This window comes from Alternaria metachromatica, assembly GCF_023757995.1.
Source record: "Alternaria metachromatica strain BMP 0045 chromosome Unknown scaffold_45, whole genome shotgun sequence".
NCBI lineage: Eukaryota > Fungi > Ascomycota > Dothideomycetes > Pleosporales > Pleosporaceae > Alternaria > Alternaria metachromatica.
Genome location: NW_026055536.1, coordinates 41,886 through 60,979, shown reverse-complemented (window position 1 = coordinate 60,979; position 19,094 = coordinate 41,886). Strand labels below are relative to the sequence as shown.

Genomic DNA, 19,094 nt, shown 5'->3' with positions numbered 1-19,094 from the left:
GGATGGTTCGATTAACAGGGAGAGGTATGTTAGTAAGGAAAAACTTGTTCATGCTAATAAAATTGTAGATGTTGACGAGCATATTATATACGCAGCGTTTTCAGCACGCGCAGTGAAGTTCGCTAGAAAATACCAACTGGGACATGGTAAGAACATCTATCCGTGGTTCAACAACGTTCAACCATAGGTGTTCCTTTTACGCTACACACAGCAAACAACATACCAATATTGTATTTTCTTGCCCTAGGAGAAACGCCTACCTGAAGCACGCGTACATGTCCCTCTCGTCTCGGCCGAAATCAGCGACTGCCTCCGTAGACCAGCTCCTCCCGCCTCGTTGCAGCCACGCTTCATGTTCCAGATTCTCCCAGATCGAATCGGCAACGGGCTCTACAGGTGGCATTAGCTTACGGTAAGCTTCCTTTGGTGCCTGGCCCGCCCGCCTATCCGCGTGCACCTTACTGTCATCCCGCGGTTTCTCCGAGCGCCCACCCCGAATTACCAACTTTGTTTCTGTAGTTCCACCGCTAGGATCAACCTTAGTTTCACTGCGCACCTTCCTAGGGCGCCCACCACGGATTACCATGTTTCTCTTGATAATTCCACCGTTGCTACCAACTCGACCATAGTTACGTTTCTCCGTGTGCAGCTTCCTGCTATCTTGCACTTCCCTCGGGGGTCCACCCCGGATTACCAGCTTTGCGACTTCACCGCTTCGACCAACTCGACCATAGTTACGCTTCTTCGCTTCCTTGTCTCGCGACTTAGCTCGCTTCTTTTCTAATTCCCGCAGAGCTCTCTCTAGCGAAGCGTTGTCCTCCTCTGGCGTTCGCGCGTCATCTTCGGACTCACTAATCCATTGATCGATGCCTAGGGGTGAGCGCGGAGAAAGTGGTGAGTCTGCATCTTCGTGGTCATGTAATTCGGAGGACGGAGAAGGGTGGCTGACTGTTGCGATGTTCATGAACTCCTCCGCTAGACCTGCCATGTCAGTACCGAGGAGGCTGTTGACTTCGTCGTCTCGTTTGCGCTGTGCTTTGCTTTGAGCGGTTAGCGGGACCTGGATATCGTTGACTTGGTCCGCTAGGTCGGTCATTTCGCTATCGCTCATTTTTGGTGGATGATGGTGCTTTTATGATTTGAATAGCCGATGCACTGGATAAAAGTGAAGATCTAAAGGAGGGCAATTACTGTGCAATATATAAGGGCAAAGAAAGTGCTAGACTGAGACAAATTGTCTCATATAGGCTGTGTTCTGTTGGTCTCAGGGCTCGGTCACTTGGCTAGGCTTCACTTTGGCGTACTTTCTAACCCCATGACAATGCAGCAATGAAACAATTACCAGTCTATTACAATCTCATATGTCCCGAAACTATCCTACACCTACTCATCATACAAAGAAAATTATATACCGTTACGCTGTGTCCCTGATCGAGAGTCCTGAGCATTTCGCCATGGTTTTACGTAGTCTCATGATGCGACAAGCCTGCGAGTAGTTGTCTCACTCAAGCATAGCTTCCACCAAACGTACTGACACTGCGGCCCATTCGCCAAGCACCCCAAAGCACCATGCCCAAGATCGCTAGGTTGGCAAACTGCCTGCAGATGACGAGCAGGAAGGTCGTAGCCAAGACCGAACTGTCCGTCCATCCGGAGGTGTCGACGTAGAGCAGGATGATATCGTAGATAATGAAGATGTCGCGGAGCCAGATGAGAGGTACCACGGTGAAAGCGAAACGAGCAAGATCGTTGCGTTCAGGTGACTGTGGAACGTTAGTGACGGAACTTGATCAGCTGCTACTAAGGGCAAGACTTACACCGTGAGCGTTCTTGTTCGTGGTACCATACTCCCTCCACACTTCGATGGAAACACTCAGACTGGCTGCGACAACGATAGCCTCGTGCACGATATACGTAATCCTCGTCGCACGGTCATGCTGCATGATGTTTGACCAAGACAACAGCGCATCCGGGCCGGAGCTACCGGTACTGATGTCTCGTGCCTCCAAACCCAGACCCCATGCTGCAACACCGGTACCTAACATGGCAACCATGATGAACGTGTTCCAGATACGCGACATGGTCTTTGGCGTCGAGATGCCCGTACCGTTCTCTTGAACGTGACTAGAATGGATCCAGACGCCGCCGTTGAGCAGAACAGTGAAGAAGATGGTCGCGAGTGTCGTCGCGAAAGTAAGCGCTGAGATGCTAGACGCGTAGTCACTGTCCGCGAGAGTGTAGCCGCGACGGCCGTTCCATCCTAGGTCCGCATCGTAGTCGATCGTTCCGCTCGTCTTCAGGACATCGGATACGAAGCGACATAAGTACGCGACGAAGAGACAGAGAAGGGCTGGCCAGAGGAAGAGGTACGTTCCCAGTGTCGTCTTTAGCGGACCATCGCGCGCGCTATTCTTACCCGGTGCGGTGAAGCGACGCTGTTTGATCCGCTGGAATGTAGGTCTCGAAGCCAGACCAAGGAAGATCAGAGCGCCGGCTGCGGTGATGACATCGAGGGCGAAAACGGCTTGGTAAGATTCTCGTTCGTTGGTGATGTTGATGTTGGACATGGCACGCTGTGTGTGATGGAGCGCGTGGGTAGTTCGACTCAGTGAAGTTGGATTGCAGCGAATTTGGGGCAAAACCCCATCTTTGAAGGCATGCGAAATGATGGAAAAGCATGCCTGATACCTATGACGTTGATTGCTGTCACCCGCTTGGCAATAAGGTGTTGGGTGGATCTGTTCGGATCTGAGTGCCGACGATGGCGGTGCTCGGCAAGGACGGCAGGTATAGCGAAGACTCGTTCTCTGACATGTGTCTCAGCTGCCACTTCCGGTACGCTGTACAAGATCAAAGACTGTGACTTGTACGGAGAAAGCGCGTAAATGGATGCATGCGTACCGACGATGCAGCCCTGGGGTGAACGACTTGTGGAGGTTGGGGAAGAGCCTAGCTGGTATACGGTTTAGTCGGCGGGAGGAGCGCGGACGCTAATGTATCGCCTAACTACTTCAGGATCTGGCAGTTCGCCTCTCGTCCCGTCCGTCATATCCGTTTTCTCGAGACATCTCCTTTTCCTGGCGCATCTAGTGTCGCGTGGCATGTCCTTCATCAAGCCTTCATCAAGGGCGGCTGTGAATTGATTGGATGCGGTGAGACGCACTGTGATGTCGATGGCGCGACACAGCCATAGGCGTTCCTCGGAGCTGTTGCACTCCACGGGGCGTTAAAGTGTGTATCACGGAGAGAATCAGTACGTTACATGACAACCAATTCATAACAAATGTAACACTACTTGCATAAACTACGGGAAGAAGTATACGAAAGCACAGATCATACAGATACAAAGGAAAGCAAAGAGAACATGTACCGGTCCAACTCCGCCGTTCCCGTCAGCACCTCACCAAGCGGACCCCAACGCCACCGCCTACTCCCCACCCAACCCCAACTTCCCCACAACACCATCCACCAACCCCCCAATACTCGCACTCTGCAAAATCTCAAACACACTAACTGTAGCCTTCGTCTCCCTCTGAATCCAATTCTTGATCTCAACAGCTACCAATGAGTCCGTCCCGTAGCTGCTCATCGAACGCCCAGCATCGAGTTCCGAGACATCCATCATTAGACTGCGCGACAGCTTCTTGAGCAGCGCAGCGAGGATGAACTCCTTAGCTGCCTCAGCAGATGGACTGGAAGAGAGCTGCGCGGAAAGGGATAGCGAAGTAGTGGTAGTACCATCATCTGACGATTTAGCAGGCGCGTCGATCTTGAGATGCGGGCGCAGGTACGGCAAGTGACTCAACACGGGATCTCTGGCAAAGAACGGCGCTTCTGCATCGGTCAAGCTACTAATATCGAGGTCAGAGTCGAGACCCGTAACGACATGTCCCATCATCGGTTCGCGAATACCCAGCTCGATGAGCGCCAACATCTCCTTCTCCTGGATGTGTTTGAACTCCTGGACTTGCACTTTGCGCCCTTGGACTTTCTTTTCGACGACATAGCCCACGTCGCCGACGATACCCAGGTCGATGGCTGTAGCGGGCAGACCGAGCGCATTGCGGTATTTGGCTAGTGCGACTTGGTAGGCGCAGCCTGCGGCGTAGTTGGATTGACCGGGGTTGCCGATGAAGGAGTGGAGAGAGGAGAGGAGGACGAAGAAATCGAGGGGCTGGGATAAGGTGGTTTCGTGGAGGTTCTTCGATCCGTGGACCTTGGGAAGGATAGTCGAAGTCCATTGATGCGAGGTCATTGTGCTGAAGAGGGAGTCGTTGAGGGTCATTGCGCCTTGTATTACACCCTTGATCGGTGGGAAGGAGCGCAGGTTTTCGGAAAGAAGGTTGGAAAGCTCGAGTGCGTCGGATACGTCACACTTCAAAATGGCAGTGCGGACGCCCGAGGCGTGAAGGGATTCGAGGAATGCTTGGGCTTCTTCTGATACTGCGCCGAAGCGGGAGATGAATATGAGGTGTTTTGCGCCGTGGGTAACGAGCCATTGCGAGATGCTTCGTCCGAGACCACCAAGACCGCCAGCGAGGAGGTAGGAAGCTGATGGATCGAAAGAGATAGCGGGTGGTGGTCTTTGAGCAACCTGAAGTTTGTTAGTCGCATCTTCGACAACGATACATGGATGGTGACTTACAAGAACTTGGTCGTTAGCCTGCGGTATCATTACCACCTGCTTATTGTGACTCGCATCTTGCAACATCTTGACAGCCTCGTTCAGCTTAGACCAAGGCAAGACATCCGCAGCGCTACGGTCGAGCATCTTCATCTCGGTGGCAGCGCTCATAGCCTCACAGAACGCTCGACTCGCAAGCTTGGGCTTCTGCGTATACAGCAACGCCATATCGACTGATGAGAAGGATGCGTTGCGGCCAAATGGTGCCATTTCCAGTCGGCCAGTCCCTGGTGCATTGAGATTTACGAATCTGCCAAAAGACGCGATGCAGCTGAACGTCGCCTGTAATGCCTCGCCAGTCAGGGTGTTCAGAATGACATCAAGACCGCGGCCTTTTGTCGCGCGCCGAAGTGCAGTGACAAACTTAAGATCGTGGCTGGAAAAGATATGGGCTTTCTCGAGGCCATAGGACTTGGCAAGGTAGCTCTTCTCTTCGTCGGATCGCACGGTAGCAAAGATCTTTGCGCCCGCCTTCGAGGCCGTCTCGATGCTAGCTTGGCCTATAGGGTCTGCGGCCTCGTGGATGAGAACAGTCTCTCCGGACCGTAGATGCGCGACGTGATTGAGCGCATGGTGAGCAGTCGCATGCGCCTGGGGCAATGTAGCTGCGACGTCAAAATCCATGCCATCGGGGATCGCGTGCGCAAAGGTTCCTGGCACGCGCACTTGGGTGGCGAATGTGCCCGGATACCATGCTACCACTCGATCGCCAACCGAAAGGTCCAACACTCCATGACCAAGCTTTGTGATGACACCCGCACACTCTTGTCCAAGCTTGCCATCGTAGTCGTCTCCATCCAGCACCTCGACGTCGCTGGAGCTGAGACTGGTAGCGCGAATCTCGATTTCGACTTCGTCAGCTTTGATAGGTTGCGCAAAGCGCACATCCTCCTCGAATACGGCCACGTCTGACGTGCTTTTGTTGACATTACTGAACGTCAGCGGACGACCATTCTGAAGTACGTTCTCCATCTGCGGCCGCAAAGCCGTCGCATCAGTCCGACCAACCAGGAACTCATTCGACTTCTCATCTTCAATCGCACGCTTAATGTTAAGAACGCCACCCTGCTCAACAAATTCGTTATCGACCAGAGTAGCGCTCTTCACAGTACTGAGCTGTTTCTCATAGATGCTGAGAAGCAACTCGGCGACCTTGAGAGCAGGCAGGTTCGTCCTGGCATCTAAATCGACTGTGACGCACTTGAAGCTCTCGTTCTCAGCTCGCAACGTACGCGCAAGGCCTTGGAATACGGCAAGTTCAGGACGTTCAACATCCGAAGACGCCGCGCCTCGTGTGACCCAAATCAAACCTGCCGATGCATCCGCGATGTGTTGGAGGGTCTTCATGTCTTCTGAAGTGGGATCGGCGAGCAAAGGCTCTTCAAGCTCGACAAAGCTGACGCAGATGGTATGAGCGAGATCTTGTTGGTCAAGCTTGGAGAGAGTCGCGAGCTGTGCTTGGAAGCCAGCTTTCTCCAGGCTGCTCTTGAGGGCCAACGGCATGTCCAATCTGCTCATCCGGATGCGTGAGTCGGCACACAAGATAACGAAGCGTGGTCTTTCTGGCGGAGTAATCACACCGTTCGAGAGCGTCGGCTTTGCTTCAATCGCAGTTGCAATCATCAGCCTTGTACCCTCCTCCAGCGGATCCAAGACGTCTGGACTACTTGCTTGCAGAGTACTGAACCCCGTTGAGCGCAGCAAGTTCTCCCATTGGCTCTCAGTGAGCAGAGGTCCACCAGTTCGCCATTCCTCGGATGCATTCCACCATCCAGGTAAGGTGCCGAAGATGACTGAAGCAGCAAGTAGTCGATTGGTCATCTCAAGAAGTATGAGTCTTCCTCCTGGTCGGAGAAGCTTCCGCGCATGCGTCATGGTACGGTGCATGTCTGATGTGGCGTGAAGCACATTCGCCGCAACGATGACGTCGTAAGAAGCTGGCTTGAAATCTTGCGTTTCTGGATCGTGCTCAACATCCAGCTTCTTGAAGTTCATGAATTGTGCAAAGTCTTCGAACTTCTCCGCGGCGCGCTGGAAGAAGTAGGATGAGATGTCCGTGTAGGTGTACGACTCCAAGCGGGGGTATGTGTGAAGGTTCTCGCAGCCGCTCAAGCCTTTCAATGTTGGAACTGTCGCGCCGCCGGTTCCAGCGCCAATCTCGAGGTAGTCCAGATTGGGGTACTTGTGCGAAAGCACTGTAGTGTAGCGTGAGATCTGGGCATATGTGTTTGGCATGCCGACGGCAGTTGTGTAGTAGTCCTCGAGTAGGTTCTCGTGCGTCATCAAAGCGAGTGGCTCAACTTCCTGTCGGAAGACGGCTGGCAGGGCCTCACCAACGCGAACAAGAAGCTTGCCATCGTACGCCGTCTCATGATTGCGGTAGTGTTCTACCATGGCCTCAAGCCTTGATGCAACTTCCGAACTGTGTAGCTGCTGCCATTCATCTGTCTGTTGGGGATGCGTCTTCGCTAGCACCGCATCGCGTAACTCGCATAGGTTGCGATAGAACTTTTGATGGTGTGGCAACATTGTGGACTCCTCGTTCGCAGTGACTTCTTGCAGTACCTTGTCGATGAAGTAGTAAGAAAGCAGCTCCAGCTCTCTGACAGTCTTCGGACGGTTATCTGGTTTCGGTGCTGCTTGCAGTTCGCGGTTGAGATGCTCACGGTCGATAAGTTCAACATCTGGCTCCCAGACTGCCTTGTAACAGTGCTTTGGCGGTGACACTTGCTCGCCAGATGTGGTGTTCGTGTTGATGGCGACGAACTTGAAGCCGTCCATGAGAATAACTGGCTTCAAAGTCATCGGGTCCAACGCGAATATGTCGCCAGTAGCTTGTCGTGCGCCGCAACGTTGAGCAATCGCTACGACGTTGAGACGGTCACCAATTTGAGCTGCTGTATCGGCGGAAATGGAGATCTCTTCGATATACGTAGGTACCATGGCCCCCTTCAGTTGCTTGAGCTCAGGACCACCCAGCGCAGCCAGGCCTAGCTGCAAGAAAGTGTCCAAAGTAGTAGGATGTAGCAGTCGGTCATACTCATATCCTTTCGGATTGACAGACTTCGTGTCAGTGACCTCAACCACTGCGGCAGCTTTGCCAGGCAACCGACGATCGACGCTAATCTCCTTGAGACCCTGGAACATCGGTCCGTACGTAAGGCCAATGGCGTCGACACTGCGGTAAAATGATTGAACGTCCATCTTATCTGCGCCGACTGAGGTTGAAGTGTTCCAATCATTGGCGCAGTCCTGAGCGAGCTGTTCGTCCGAGGTAGTTTGACCTGATGCCGAGACTAAGCCACGGCAGTTCTCAACCCAACCTCCATCTGCAGTGTAGGAGAAGATGCGAAAGTCATGCCAGACCTCCGAAGATGACCCATCTGGGCTGGTGTTGCATTTCATCGACAAACAAGTCTCCACCCCCTCATCAGCTTCCGGTACAACGAGCGCACGCGAAATATTGACCTCGCGTAGTCGATATTCAGCCGCACTAACAACACCCTGCGGCAGGAAGGTAGACGGTGAGATCTTGCACATCTGCCGACACGCCTCAATTGCCATGCACAGATACCCACACGCTGGGAACAGCACATCACCCTGAACAACATGATCCCGCAGCCACGGCTGCTCGCGCAGGCGCATAAAGTTACGGAACCTGGGCTCCATTGGGTTCCAGTCGTTGACCGGCGCGCCCAAGATATCGGTCCTACCAAACTGTCGGAAACGGTAGTCTCGGCTAAGGCGCGACTCCCACCAGTAGCGGCGGGTGTGGTTCCAGGGATATTGGGGCAGATCGGTGAGCACGGATAGTGGCTGCTTGGGTTCGATCGGGAAATTGATGGCGTGCAGATCGATCGGATATCGGTGGGCGAATAGCTGGCCAGCCGCTTCGAGTGCGGTAATATCTGCAGGTTTGTTGCGGATGAGAGTGGAAAGATACTGTATCCGCGGTTTCTGATCGAACGTAGCGTCGAGAATTTCCTTGACTGGGAGCTTGAACAAGGCATGTGGTCCAACCTCCAGCAAAATGTCCACACCATTCTTGCCATCCTGTGAGTCCGAGGTACACAGCTTGGCCAACGCTCCAGAGAAGCGGACGCTACCGACGAGGTTCGATACCCAGTAGTCAGCACCGAGCTGGTCTGGTTTGATCACGTCTTCCGTCACGGAAGAGTACATCGTTATCCGCCCATTCGTCTTGATTGTCGCAACCTTTGTCTCTTGGAGACGGGCAAGATACTCCTCCGCGATCACCTGCATGTGATGAGAATGATACGCAGTATCGACTTGAAGCAGTCGCGCAAAGACGCCTTTGGTTTCCAGGGCCTTTTGCAAGTTCTCAATGGCAGCAACATCGCCAGAGATGGTGACGCCGCGCGGACTGTTCACACAAGCTACTACAGCTTTACCGAGGCCATCAGCCAACTCTGCAATCTCAGTCTTCGCATCATCTTCGGATAGGCCAACCGCCATCATTCGTCCCTCAAAACCCATACTCTTGACTTTCGGCGACAACAAGCCTCGGAAGTATGCGACAGTCATCGCCGACTCAAGGCTCAGAGCACCGGTGGCATATGCAGCGGCAATCTCACCACTGGAGTGGCCGACTACACGCTGCGGGCGAATGTTCCACGATGCAAGCAAATCCACCAATGCTACTTGCAGAGCAGTGCAAAGTGGCTGGCTGAACGTTGCTTGATTGACCCGGGAGGTGGATTTGTCTTTCGACAGCTCTTCCATCAGTGACCACTCTGCACCTAATCCGGTCACGACAGACTCGCAACGTTGCAGGCTCTTCCGGAAGACTGGGTAGTGGAGTAGCTCTCTGCCCATACCCCACCACTGAGCACCTTGTCCCGTGAATATGAAGCCTATTCGCGGTGGTACTGCGCCACTAGCGGAGCTTGGTCGTACTTGCTGCGATCTGGTTTGCAGATCGGACTTGTCTGTCGCAACAATTGCGGCGCAATAAGAAAGTTGTGATCGACGTTCGCACAAAGTGTACGCCAGATTATCAAGTAGCTGCTCCTCGTTGAAGACATCCTGGCGTTGAAGATGTTTCGACAAGTCCTGGCCCATCTGGACAAGACCTCGCTCATCGTTGGCGGACTGGAGGAAGAGACGTGATCTTGGTGTGTTGCTAAAGGATTCGTCACTCATAGGGCTGACGAAACCCGAATCGTTCCTTCTGTGACGAGCCGAGCGATGATACCGTTGAAGAAAGTGGTGTGCATCGTCAAGAATGACGTGCGCATTGGTTCCACCGTAGCCGAAAGAGTTCACGCTTGCGCGCCGCAGACCATCAAGGGGCCACTCTTTAGGCTCTGTGGGCACTTCGACCCGCCATCCTTCGAAGTCGATCGCTGGGTTGCCCCGTTCAAACCAGAGATTTGGTGCAATCATGCCCTTCTCGACGCTTAGCATGGCCTTGATAAGTCCAGCAATGCCGCTAGCTCCCTCCAAATGGCCCATGTTTGTCTTGACCGAGCCAATGGAGAGTGGAACGACTTCCTCGGTTGTCGCAGAGATGCGGTGGGGACGGCTCGTGGCAAACACTTCGCCAATTGCTCCACTTTCGATGGGATCACCCGCAGCCGTTCCTGTGCCGTGCGCTTCAAAGTATCCCGTCTCGCTTACGTCGATCCCTGCCGCACGATATGCGGAGCGTATAAGGTCGACCTGCGCGTCTTTCGAAGGCATCGTGATGCCAGGCGTTCGTCCGTCTGAACTGGCAGCCGTGCCGCGAATGATGGCTCGAATGGGGTCGTTGTCGCGTATAGCCAGATCTAGTGGCTTCAGTATGATTGCGCCAACACCTTCTCCTCGCGCATAGCCATTGGCTCGAGCATCGAAGGCGTGCGATATCGAGTCTGGGCTCAGGAAGTGCATGTCGCTCATCTCGATTTGAATGTCAGGACTTAATATGAGGTTACTTCCTCCTGCAATCGCCATGGAGCTTTCACCAGCGCGCAGGCTTTGGCACGCCAGATGCACAGCAACGAGTCCACTGCTGCAGGCTGTGTCTATGCTCACACTCGGCCCCTTCAGGTTGAAGAAGTAGCTCAGGCGGTTCGAAAGCATCGTTTGCGAAGCCCCGGTTGACTGATACTTGGGCGCTAGCTCCATGTCTCGCCGTTGCATCTCCTCATAGTCTTTTGTGAAGCAACCGACATAACATGAAGTTTGGGATCCGGACACTCGAGCTAGTGGCGTTCCTGAGTTCTCTAATGCCTCGTATGTCACCTCTAGCAGTAACCGCTGCATGGGGTCCATGGCCATGGCCTCGGCTGGCGATATCGAGAAGAACGGCGCATCGAAAAGCGAGACATCTTCAGCGAGATAATGCCCGCCGCGGTTGTTGCACTTAGATTTGGGTCAGCGGAGCGGTCCGTACGGTAGATGGCGTAAGCTTACCGTCCCGAAACGGTCCCCATCGGGGTTGTAGAATGCATCAACGTTGAAGCGGTCTGGAGGTACTTCGGTGCGAGCCGACTTCTTCTCGACCAACATCTGCCATAATTTCTCACCGTTCGTAACGTCGCCGGGAAATCGGCAGCCAAAGCCCACAATGGCAATGGGCATTGGCTTGGTATCTTCATACGCCATTGTCGTGAGAGGTCATTAAAAGTGTTGAACTTTGTGGACGACTTAGCACGAGGAGATGTTGAAGCAAATTGCAGCTGGTCAGTGTGGCCATTGATAAGATGGCATCGAAGAGCTTTCTAAAGGTAGGATCAGGAGAGCCCTTGTTAATCGACACGAGATGCCCCAGACGAGGTTCGGCCATGAGGAGCCACACTGATCACTGGGGTTCTGCGTACGTCGCGGAAAGCGGCCCTCCCTGACACGCTTAGCTGCACAGTGTTAATCGCATCCTCTGCCACGCACCACATGTGCGTAAACCAACCGCCTAGTAATCAAGCACAGAGACGAGAACGCCCCCGTACAGTACATGAGGCCAGGGCATATCAGTAGCGCATCCTTCGCGCACTCGGTTGTCGTGAAGCCCATGACGAGCATTGCGCAGACGCATCCGTCGACAACACAAAGAGACATCGATATCTGCATTCCAAGTTTTCTCTGCCCAATGGTTGCTGCTCTTTCGGAATTCCATCCTGTTATTGACAAATACTGGTCAAATCGGGAAAGGCTGTGGAGGCTACCGCCGCTCGATTCCCAGAACAGACATCATGCTAAGGTCATGCATGCGTAGCCACTTGTTTGGGACCTTGTTCGCTTGAGTAAGGTGAACGATCAGACTATCGCGATCTATGCTGTTACGTGGCTGTTAGTTGTTGGTCGCTACCAGAGGTAGTGGCGGGAGAGCTTCGGCCTGAGATAGATCAGTGGTGGAATAGCAGCTTCATTCTTGACGTCGGACTCAGTGACAACGGCAACAGCCTATCACGGGACTTCGCCAGGCAGTGGGAAGCCACCCGAACGCCTCAAGCGTGCCGCCCCGAAGAAGCAGGAAGCAGCGGTGTAGCCTGTAGAATGCATGGCGTTTAGGAAGACGCGAAGGATTTCACCCATGAATGCGATCCTGCAGCTGTGTGTAACTGCAAGGGAGTACAGAATGAGCCGAAGTGGTGTGGAGCTGCCCCGTTATAGACGAGCCGAAGTGGAGCGCGTGCATGCCCGTCATCGAATAGCAAGGTTACCGCTGCTTGTAGCGCGCTTCGTTCCTGTTCGTGTAACAAATTTTGCGCGCGTCGGGTGACATGGCTGCGGTGCCATGTCGGCCTGAACGCGTGGGGTGGATGAGGATGGAAGGATTGAGGTTCGGCGCGCGCAGGTGGTGACGAGGGGCATTTTCAGGCTAAACCGCTTGGCAGCAAGCGCCACAGCAGGCACGCCCCGATACGAGCAGTCGCAGAATTCACAACCTGCAGTCGATTCTTTGAAGGGAAGGGTAGCCGCAAGATACGTGTTGTTCATCCAAATGAGGTATCTGCAAGTACATGGCCTGACTCGTCTCCTCCCAACTTCACAACGATTGGCTAGTGTAAATGAATGCTACATCGGAAATAACATCGTTGAGACTCTCCTTACATGCGAGACGCAGTGCGCTTGGTACTTTCCTGAGCGGGTTCTCCCTGCAGCTGCTCGGCGACATCCTCAGTAACCGAGCTCTTGACATCAGCCGACTCTTGCGCTGATGGAGCGCCCTCAGCATCGAGATACGCCTCAATCAAACTCATGTTGCCTTTGCCGTGAATGGCCTTGATCTGCGACAAGTCAGTACCGCGCCACTTGTATGCTGTTCACTGATAAGCTCACCTTGAGGCGTGGGTCGGCATCTGAAAGGAGACGACGGAATTGTTCCTCCGACCGTTGTTTGGCTCCGAGCATCAACATCATCATGAGATCGACCTGGCGCATGCGGTTGTCCGTGTATCGAGAGGCTTCACCAAGAGCTGGCATGACCACATCGTTGATCAAAATCGGCGTCCCGGCAGGGCTCTTCTCCAAAGCAGGGACTAGTGCTCTGAAGATTCGAATGCAGTCTTCATCACTCCAGTTGTGAGTAATGTACCGCAGGAGATACGCCGCTGCACCCGATACAGGTTGCTTGGTGAAGAAGTCGTGTGGCATGAACGTGACCCGACCATTGAGATCCGAGAAGTCGTTTTGTGATGCAGATGACAGCATGGTCAATGAGTCCTGGACAATGAGCTCCAGGTTGGGAAAGGTCTTTGCATAGTCAGTAAAGCGCGCATAGTGTCTTCGGCACCGTATCCGCATACCCGAGCAAGATTGACGCTCATGTGGCCGCTTCCACCCCCAACATCAATGACCTTTCGGCCACTAATCTTGTCCCATGGGAAGCTCTCTTTGAGGTTGTCAAAATGCCTCTCAACTGCGTCGTTTAGTTGTCAGCTTGTTCAAGGATATCAATCACTCACGCCTTGAGACCCCCGCCATTGCACTGGCAAATCGAGCTGCTCGCTTGGGGTCTTGCTTGTAGTAGTCAAAGAGGACGGTACCATGTCGAGTCACAAAGGCATTTCTCTTGCCATCTGTCACTGTTGGTGATTCCTTGATGCTCTCAGAGGTCTCCGAAGCTGCCCTGAAGAACTCGTCCAATCTGCAAATGAGTTAGCGTTAGATATATTTGTATAAGATTAGTCAAACACTCACTGGTAGGCCATGACATCGCGCCACTGCGTGTCCTTCAAGTAAAGTACGCTTCTTGACGTGTGCTTGAACACGTCCGGCTCAACCTCTTCGAAGACGCGATCGGAAGACAGCATACGGAGGAAGCGACCGACGCGGTCTTCGTCCATTCCGGCCTTCTCGGCAATCTCCTTCGTGGTAGCTGTTCCATTCTCTGGAATAGCCTCAAAGAAGTTGAACTCGCAAGCTACTTGCCAGGCCGCCAAATCATATAGATAGCACACGAATGTTCGTGCATCGTTCCTGGGGCCGTTGACAAGACGGAGTAGGTCACGAGCGGCATCATTGAGACTATCGCGCAACTTGATGTGCTCCGGAGTTTCGGGAATGGTGTCTGAATCGATGGCGAATGAAGGCTCTGGCACCTTCTTCTCGGTCAAATCGGCGACGATCTGTGTGGTCAACTGCTGGACTTCCTTGGCCAGCTCAAGCAGGGTGGATTTGTGTTCGGCAATCATGTTGTATAATCGTTGTGTACACTTGAAGCAGTTGTCAAGAGAAAGACGATGTGAAGTGAAGCTTCCCGTCCTGCGTTCAAACTACCCATTATACTTCCGCTTGGTCGGGCTCATGTTGCTTACACGGCGGCGTTATGCAGGACGATGTTCTCGGAGTAGTGCTTGATGTGTCAGCTATCTGGAGCATTTCACTGGTGCTACCCAACGCCCTTGACGATGCTCGGCTGCACGCTGGAACATCCCGCATCGTATGGCAGGGCCCAATGGGAAGGACCCTCGCGCACCGAGAGACCAGATAGGATACGGAGTACGTCTCCTGCATGCGCGTGCAGCGCACAATTCGGGCCTCTAGCTGCATGGTTCCTCGTGCACTCACGCGCATATGATTTTCGAGTAGAGGTCATGAGAGACGTCTTTGGAAGGCCATGTTCCGATTCAGCGGATTGCACTCAGGCCCAGAGGTCTGCTTTCACACTCCAGGCGTCCTCGCGTCGGCCCGGCGGAAAGCCAGCAATCTGAGACAGAGATCTTGACAGCGGGAGGTCTCGGTGACTCCCGTCCTGCCGAGAATTCAGGAATGTGCCTGAGTCAGGTCGATGCATGATAAATAGACGCGCTGCAAACCCTAGTTGTGGACGTGGCAGAGGCCCCGCAAGTGAACCCGCCGCATGCTGCGCTGTAGGCGCCGAGAGCACATATCGGCTCTACTATTACGCTAACAAATTTCGGTATCGTAACTGGTGCGATCAATTCCATTTTCTTGATGACAGCCGTTGGTCGGCGAAATGGGTGAAATGGGTGCGCGAGGATGGTGGAAGCTCGAACGCTGCCCAGGTGGGACGAAAAGTAGATGACTAAGCCTCTGACAGGCTAGTACTGATTCGGACGGCACGTGTCAGCGGGCCAACTCCGGTAACACGTGAAAGATGGCCATGTCATCTTCACTATTCGACAACACCAATGCTTTTGTTATTGCACCAGCCCAGAGATGATGCCTGCATTGTATACCGCCCCTAATCCAGGGCTCCATCGTGCTGTACGAAGTACCTGCACATACTATCTGGGCAGCCGCATCTTGACTGTGATCTTGAAAACAGCGCTACTTCGGAATACAACTAAAGTGCGTACAATAGTCTCAACCCAATTATGCTCAACTCGACCAAGTCTTCCTCTTTCAAGCAAAGCTTGGTATCGCGTTATGGTCAGCTGTCTTCTAGACGATCGACTGCCGGATTGGATTGTGATAGCTGATGGAATGCTGATGACGACGCTGTTAAGCTGATGCTGAGCGCCGGGCATGGTAACGATCAACTGCCATCTCGTGGTTCACACGCTCGGATAATGTAGAAAAGGGTCTCGATGACGTCGTACAGGCGGGTCGTGCAGGGGTTGGGAGGTGCACCGAAAATCCGGGGGACCATCTCCACTCCCAACCCCTAAGGCTCACGAAGCTTTCCCTGTACCTCCTTCAGCTCGTACGTTTTCCTTTGTTAGAACGCGTTTCCGTTAATTCCGGCAGTCGTAGATTCGCAGCATACCATCCAGATTTCTACGCGACAGTTGTTGGGCGCGTCTTACGCCACCTCGGATAGCTCCGCACCCCTGAAGTTCGAGTCGCGATGCCTGTCAACACCATCTCTGTGGGCGCGGCTGTGACGCCCACGGTCATCCAGACATACCTCTCGCATTACCTCAATCGCCGACCTCTTGCGCAAAAGCCCACGGCGCATATCTCGTATCACGAAGGCCTCGAGCTCATCCGCCGCTTTCTCCACTACGCCTCCTTCCACACGGTCGACGAATTGCAGGCCTTCACGTCGCAATGGGTTCCGGTACCGCGCTGGGTGCACGTGAATGTGGTGGAGGTTTCGGCTACCCTCTTGCAGCGCTCAGCTGAACTGCTCAATGCACAATTGGGACCAGAAGGCATCAAGGCAGTCGGAGGAACGAATTGGTGGCAGTGGAGACGCGAAGGCACAACACTCAAGGCCGAGTGGATCGAGATGCGCAAGGACTACGACGCGAGGAAGCAGCTGGCAATCACCAAAGGCGATCGCATAATGCTCTACGTTCATGGTGGCGCCTACTTCTTTGGCAGCGTCGACGAGCATCGCTATCAGATGCAGCGGCATGCGCGCAAGCTCAAGGCTAGGGTGCTGGCGCCCAAATACAGACTCGCGCCTCAGTTTCCCTTCCCATGTGGTCTACATGACTGTAAGTGGTTTGCTCGATGTCGAAGAAGCAATGCTAACAACTCTAGGTCTGGCCGCCTACCTCTACCTTCTCGAACAAAAGCACGATCCTACGACCATTATACTCGCTGGCGACTCGGCAGGCGGCGGCATGGTACTCAGCATGCTCGTGACAATGCGCGACCAAGGCATACCATTGCCCGCAGGAGCCATCTTGATAAGTCCATGGGTGGATTTGACACACAGCTTCCCTAGTCTGGGTGGCGATGGCAAGATGGACTACATTCCCTCACACGGCTTCATCCACAAGCCGAGCATGAGCTGGCGTAAGTTGGTCGTGCACTTGTCGAAGAGCTACTACTGACCACACACAGCACCTCCCAACGCAGACGATATGCTGGACATCGAAACATCCCTCAGCGGCTCGACCAAGAAGAGGAACAGCTCGGACAAGACGGAGGACAAGGCAGCAAAGAAGGAGGCGGAAGCTGAGCGCGTACGAGGCTACTCCGTCCAATCTGGAGATCGACCACCTCTAGAAGAGGTCGCGGATCCATCAGCTACAGGACAAGGCATGGGTACTTGGATCTCGTCAAATGGCAAATACAGCATTGGACCCAAGAGCCAGCTATCAGTCCAGCTGGAAGATGAACGCGTCGAGATCAAGGACCAGATCCAGATGTACGCCCCGAATCATCTCTTGACACATCCTCTGGTATCGCCGGTGCTACAGCCAACACTCGGAGGATTGCCGCCTCTACTCATCCAAACGGGAGGTGGTGAGCTACTCAGAGACGAGCAGATCTACCTCGCCCACAAAGCCGCGCAACCGCTGGCCTACATACCACCACCTTCCAACAACCAGACCGCCGAATCCATACAAGCTCAAGCCGCCAGCTACAGGCCTACGAACGTGCAGCTCCAGGTCTGGGACGATCTATGCCACGTCGCACCTACGCTCAGCTTCACCCGCCCGGCAAAGCACATGTACCGTAGTATAGCCCAGTTCGGTGCTTGGGCGCTTGCACGCGCTCAGAAGAAGTCCATCGACATCCTCGACGATGACGATATCTCCTTCATGAGCAGTGATTCAGGCACTTCGTCCGAATCTGACAAGGCTGGCTCTGGTTCTTCGTCGGACGACCCCAAGTCCGCGGACAAACATACCAAACCCACCAAAGCCGAGAAGAAAGCTGCTCAAGACGCACGCGTTGGTCGAGCTGGTGACGCGATTCCTCCATTCGAGCGCCACATGATCCGCCAGCGCATCGATCGACATGGGCGCATCTATGCACTCGCCCCGAAGGAAGAGCTTGTTGCACTGAACATCCCTAGCGTTGATGTGGGCGTGCCAAAGACAGGACCCGTCAGCAAATGGATGAAAGCGCAATCTCAGTGGAACAACAAGTTCTCCAAGCAAAAGATCAAGATCCAGAAGCAGCGTATTAAGGATATGCAGAAAGGCTTCGAAGGCTTCGAGGGAGAGACGCCACCACCGACAGCCTTGGCCGGTAGAAGGATCAAGGGCATGAAGGCCGAGAAGGCGAAGAAGAGGAGTTGGGGTATGTCGATGTGGGCTGGATGGGGCAGTAAGCATGACTCAGCTACTGTAAGTGCACTCACTCTCAACGTCAGCCACGACAACGTTACTAACACGCCCCAGATCGTCCGCGAAGAGAAAGCAGACCAGAACCCCGACACCGAGGCCTCAACCTCTACTCAAGATCCAGCCAATACAGCCATCGACGGCACAACAGAAAGCGCGCCAACCCGCAGCCGAGCCAACAACCTCACCGCCCCAGTCGTAAAACGCTCGCGCTCCCACTCCCGCCACTCCGCCGTCACCGACAAAGGCCAAACCGGCCTTCCCCTAGACGACCTCTCCAAAATCGTCCTTCCGTCCCCGGGCCTCGCCGACGCAACAACCCTCGCCCCAGAACGCTCTGCCTCGCCCCTTCCCTCCCCCACTAGCGAACTCAGCTCCCCCGGTGTCCCACCCAACATCATCGTCTCGGACAACCCCGACAACTCCAGCACCATCATCCCCGAAACGGATACTTTGACTACCCGCCCCACGGCTGGTGGGATTGCTTATCCGTTTAGTTTGAAAGTTGATGGCCCGGATGGGAGGGATGTTAATGCTAGTACGCTTACGCTTGCGAGTTTGAATGTTACTACGCCGCCGGCTGTTGAGGGGGAGGAGGGGGAGAAGGGATTGGGGAGTTTGGTGACGGGGGGCGAGAGTGAGAGTGTGAATGAGCGGGTGCTGAGTGAGGAGAGCGTGAATGAACAGGTTTTGAAGGAGGAGAGACCGGGTGTTGAAAGGTGGTTTACTGCTGGGGCTGGGGCGGGGCTGTTTAGTGATGGTGTTACGGAGGAGAGGGCGGAAGAGGGGGCGGAAGAGGGGGCGGAAGAGGGGGAGAAGGTGGAGAGACCGGGTGTTGAAAGGTTTGAGACTGCAATGGATGGGCTGGGTATGGGCGCTGCGGGGGATGGTGGGAAGCCGTGATTCCTGCAGCTAGGGAGAGAGATGGGGACAGATCGAGGGAGCAAGAAGAAGACGTAAAAACACTGTAGATA

The 19,094-nt window shown here is 54.1% G+C and overlaps 5 protein-coding genes across 5 annotated transcripts; 1 reads left to right on the top strand and 4 right to left on the bottom strand.

The window, feature by feature from the left end:
- Positions 1–256: 256 nt before the first annotated feature.
- J4E83_010425 (uncharacterized protein) lies at positions 257–1,317 on the bottom strand (the record flags this gene model as incomplete). Its single annotated transcript, XM_049337306.1, has 2 exons — positions 257–1,100; positions 1,313–1,317. The coding sequence occupies 2 exons, from the start codon at positions 1,315–1,317 to the stop codon at positions 257–259; spliced, it is 849 nt and encodes a 282-aa protein (XP_049183533.1).
- Positions 1,318–1,505: 188 nt separating this feature from the next.
- J4E83_010424 (uncharacterized protein) lies at positions 1,506–2,567 on the bottom strand (the record flags this gene model as incomplete). Its single annotated transcript, XM_049337305.1, has 2 exons — positions 1,506–1,763; positions 1,818–2,567. 2 exons carry the CDS (start codon positions 2,565–2,567, stop codon positions 1,506–1,508), a joined length of 1,008 nt encoding a protein of 335 aa, XP_049183532.1.
- An 860-nt stretch (positions 2,568–3,427) lies between these two features.
- Positions 3,428–11,293, bottom strand: J4E83_010423 (Type I Iterative PKS; the record flags this gene model as incomplete). Its single annotated transcript, XM_049337304.1, has 3 exons — positions 3,428–4,594; positions 4,646–11,050; positions 11,102–11,293. The coding sequence occupies 3 exons, from the start codon at positions 11,291–11,293 to the stop codon at positions 3,428–3,430; spliced, it is 7,764 nt and encodes a 2,587-aa protein (XP_049183531.1).
- Positions 11,294–12,735: 1,442 nt separating this feature from the next.
- J4E83_010422 (uncharacterized protein) lies at positions 12,736–14,322 on the bottom strand (the record flags this gene model as incomplete). The annotated part of the gene is made up of 5 exons (XM_049337303.1): positions 12,736–12,915; positions 12,968–13,381; positions 13,435–13,547; positions 13,594–13,775; positions 13,829–14,322. 5 exons carry the CDS (start codon positions 14,320–14,322, stop codon positions 12,736–12,738), a joined length of 1,383 nt encoding a protein of 460 aa, XP_049183530.1.
- A 1,619-nt stretch (positions 14,323–15,941) lies between these two features.
- On the top strand, positions 15,942–19,023 carry J4E83_010421 (uncharacterized protein; the record flags this gene model as incomplete). Its single annotated transcript, XM_049337302.1, has 3 exons — positions 15,942–16,536; positions 16,583–16,840; positions 16,889–19,023. The coding sequence occupies 3 exons, from the start codon at positions 15,942–15,944 to the stop codon at positions 19,021–19,023; spliced, it is 2,988 nt and encodes a 995-aa protein (XP_049183529.1).
- Positions 19,024–19,094: the final 71 nt, after the last annotated feature.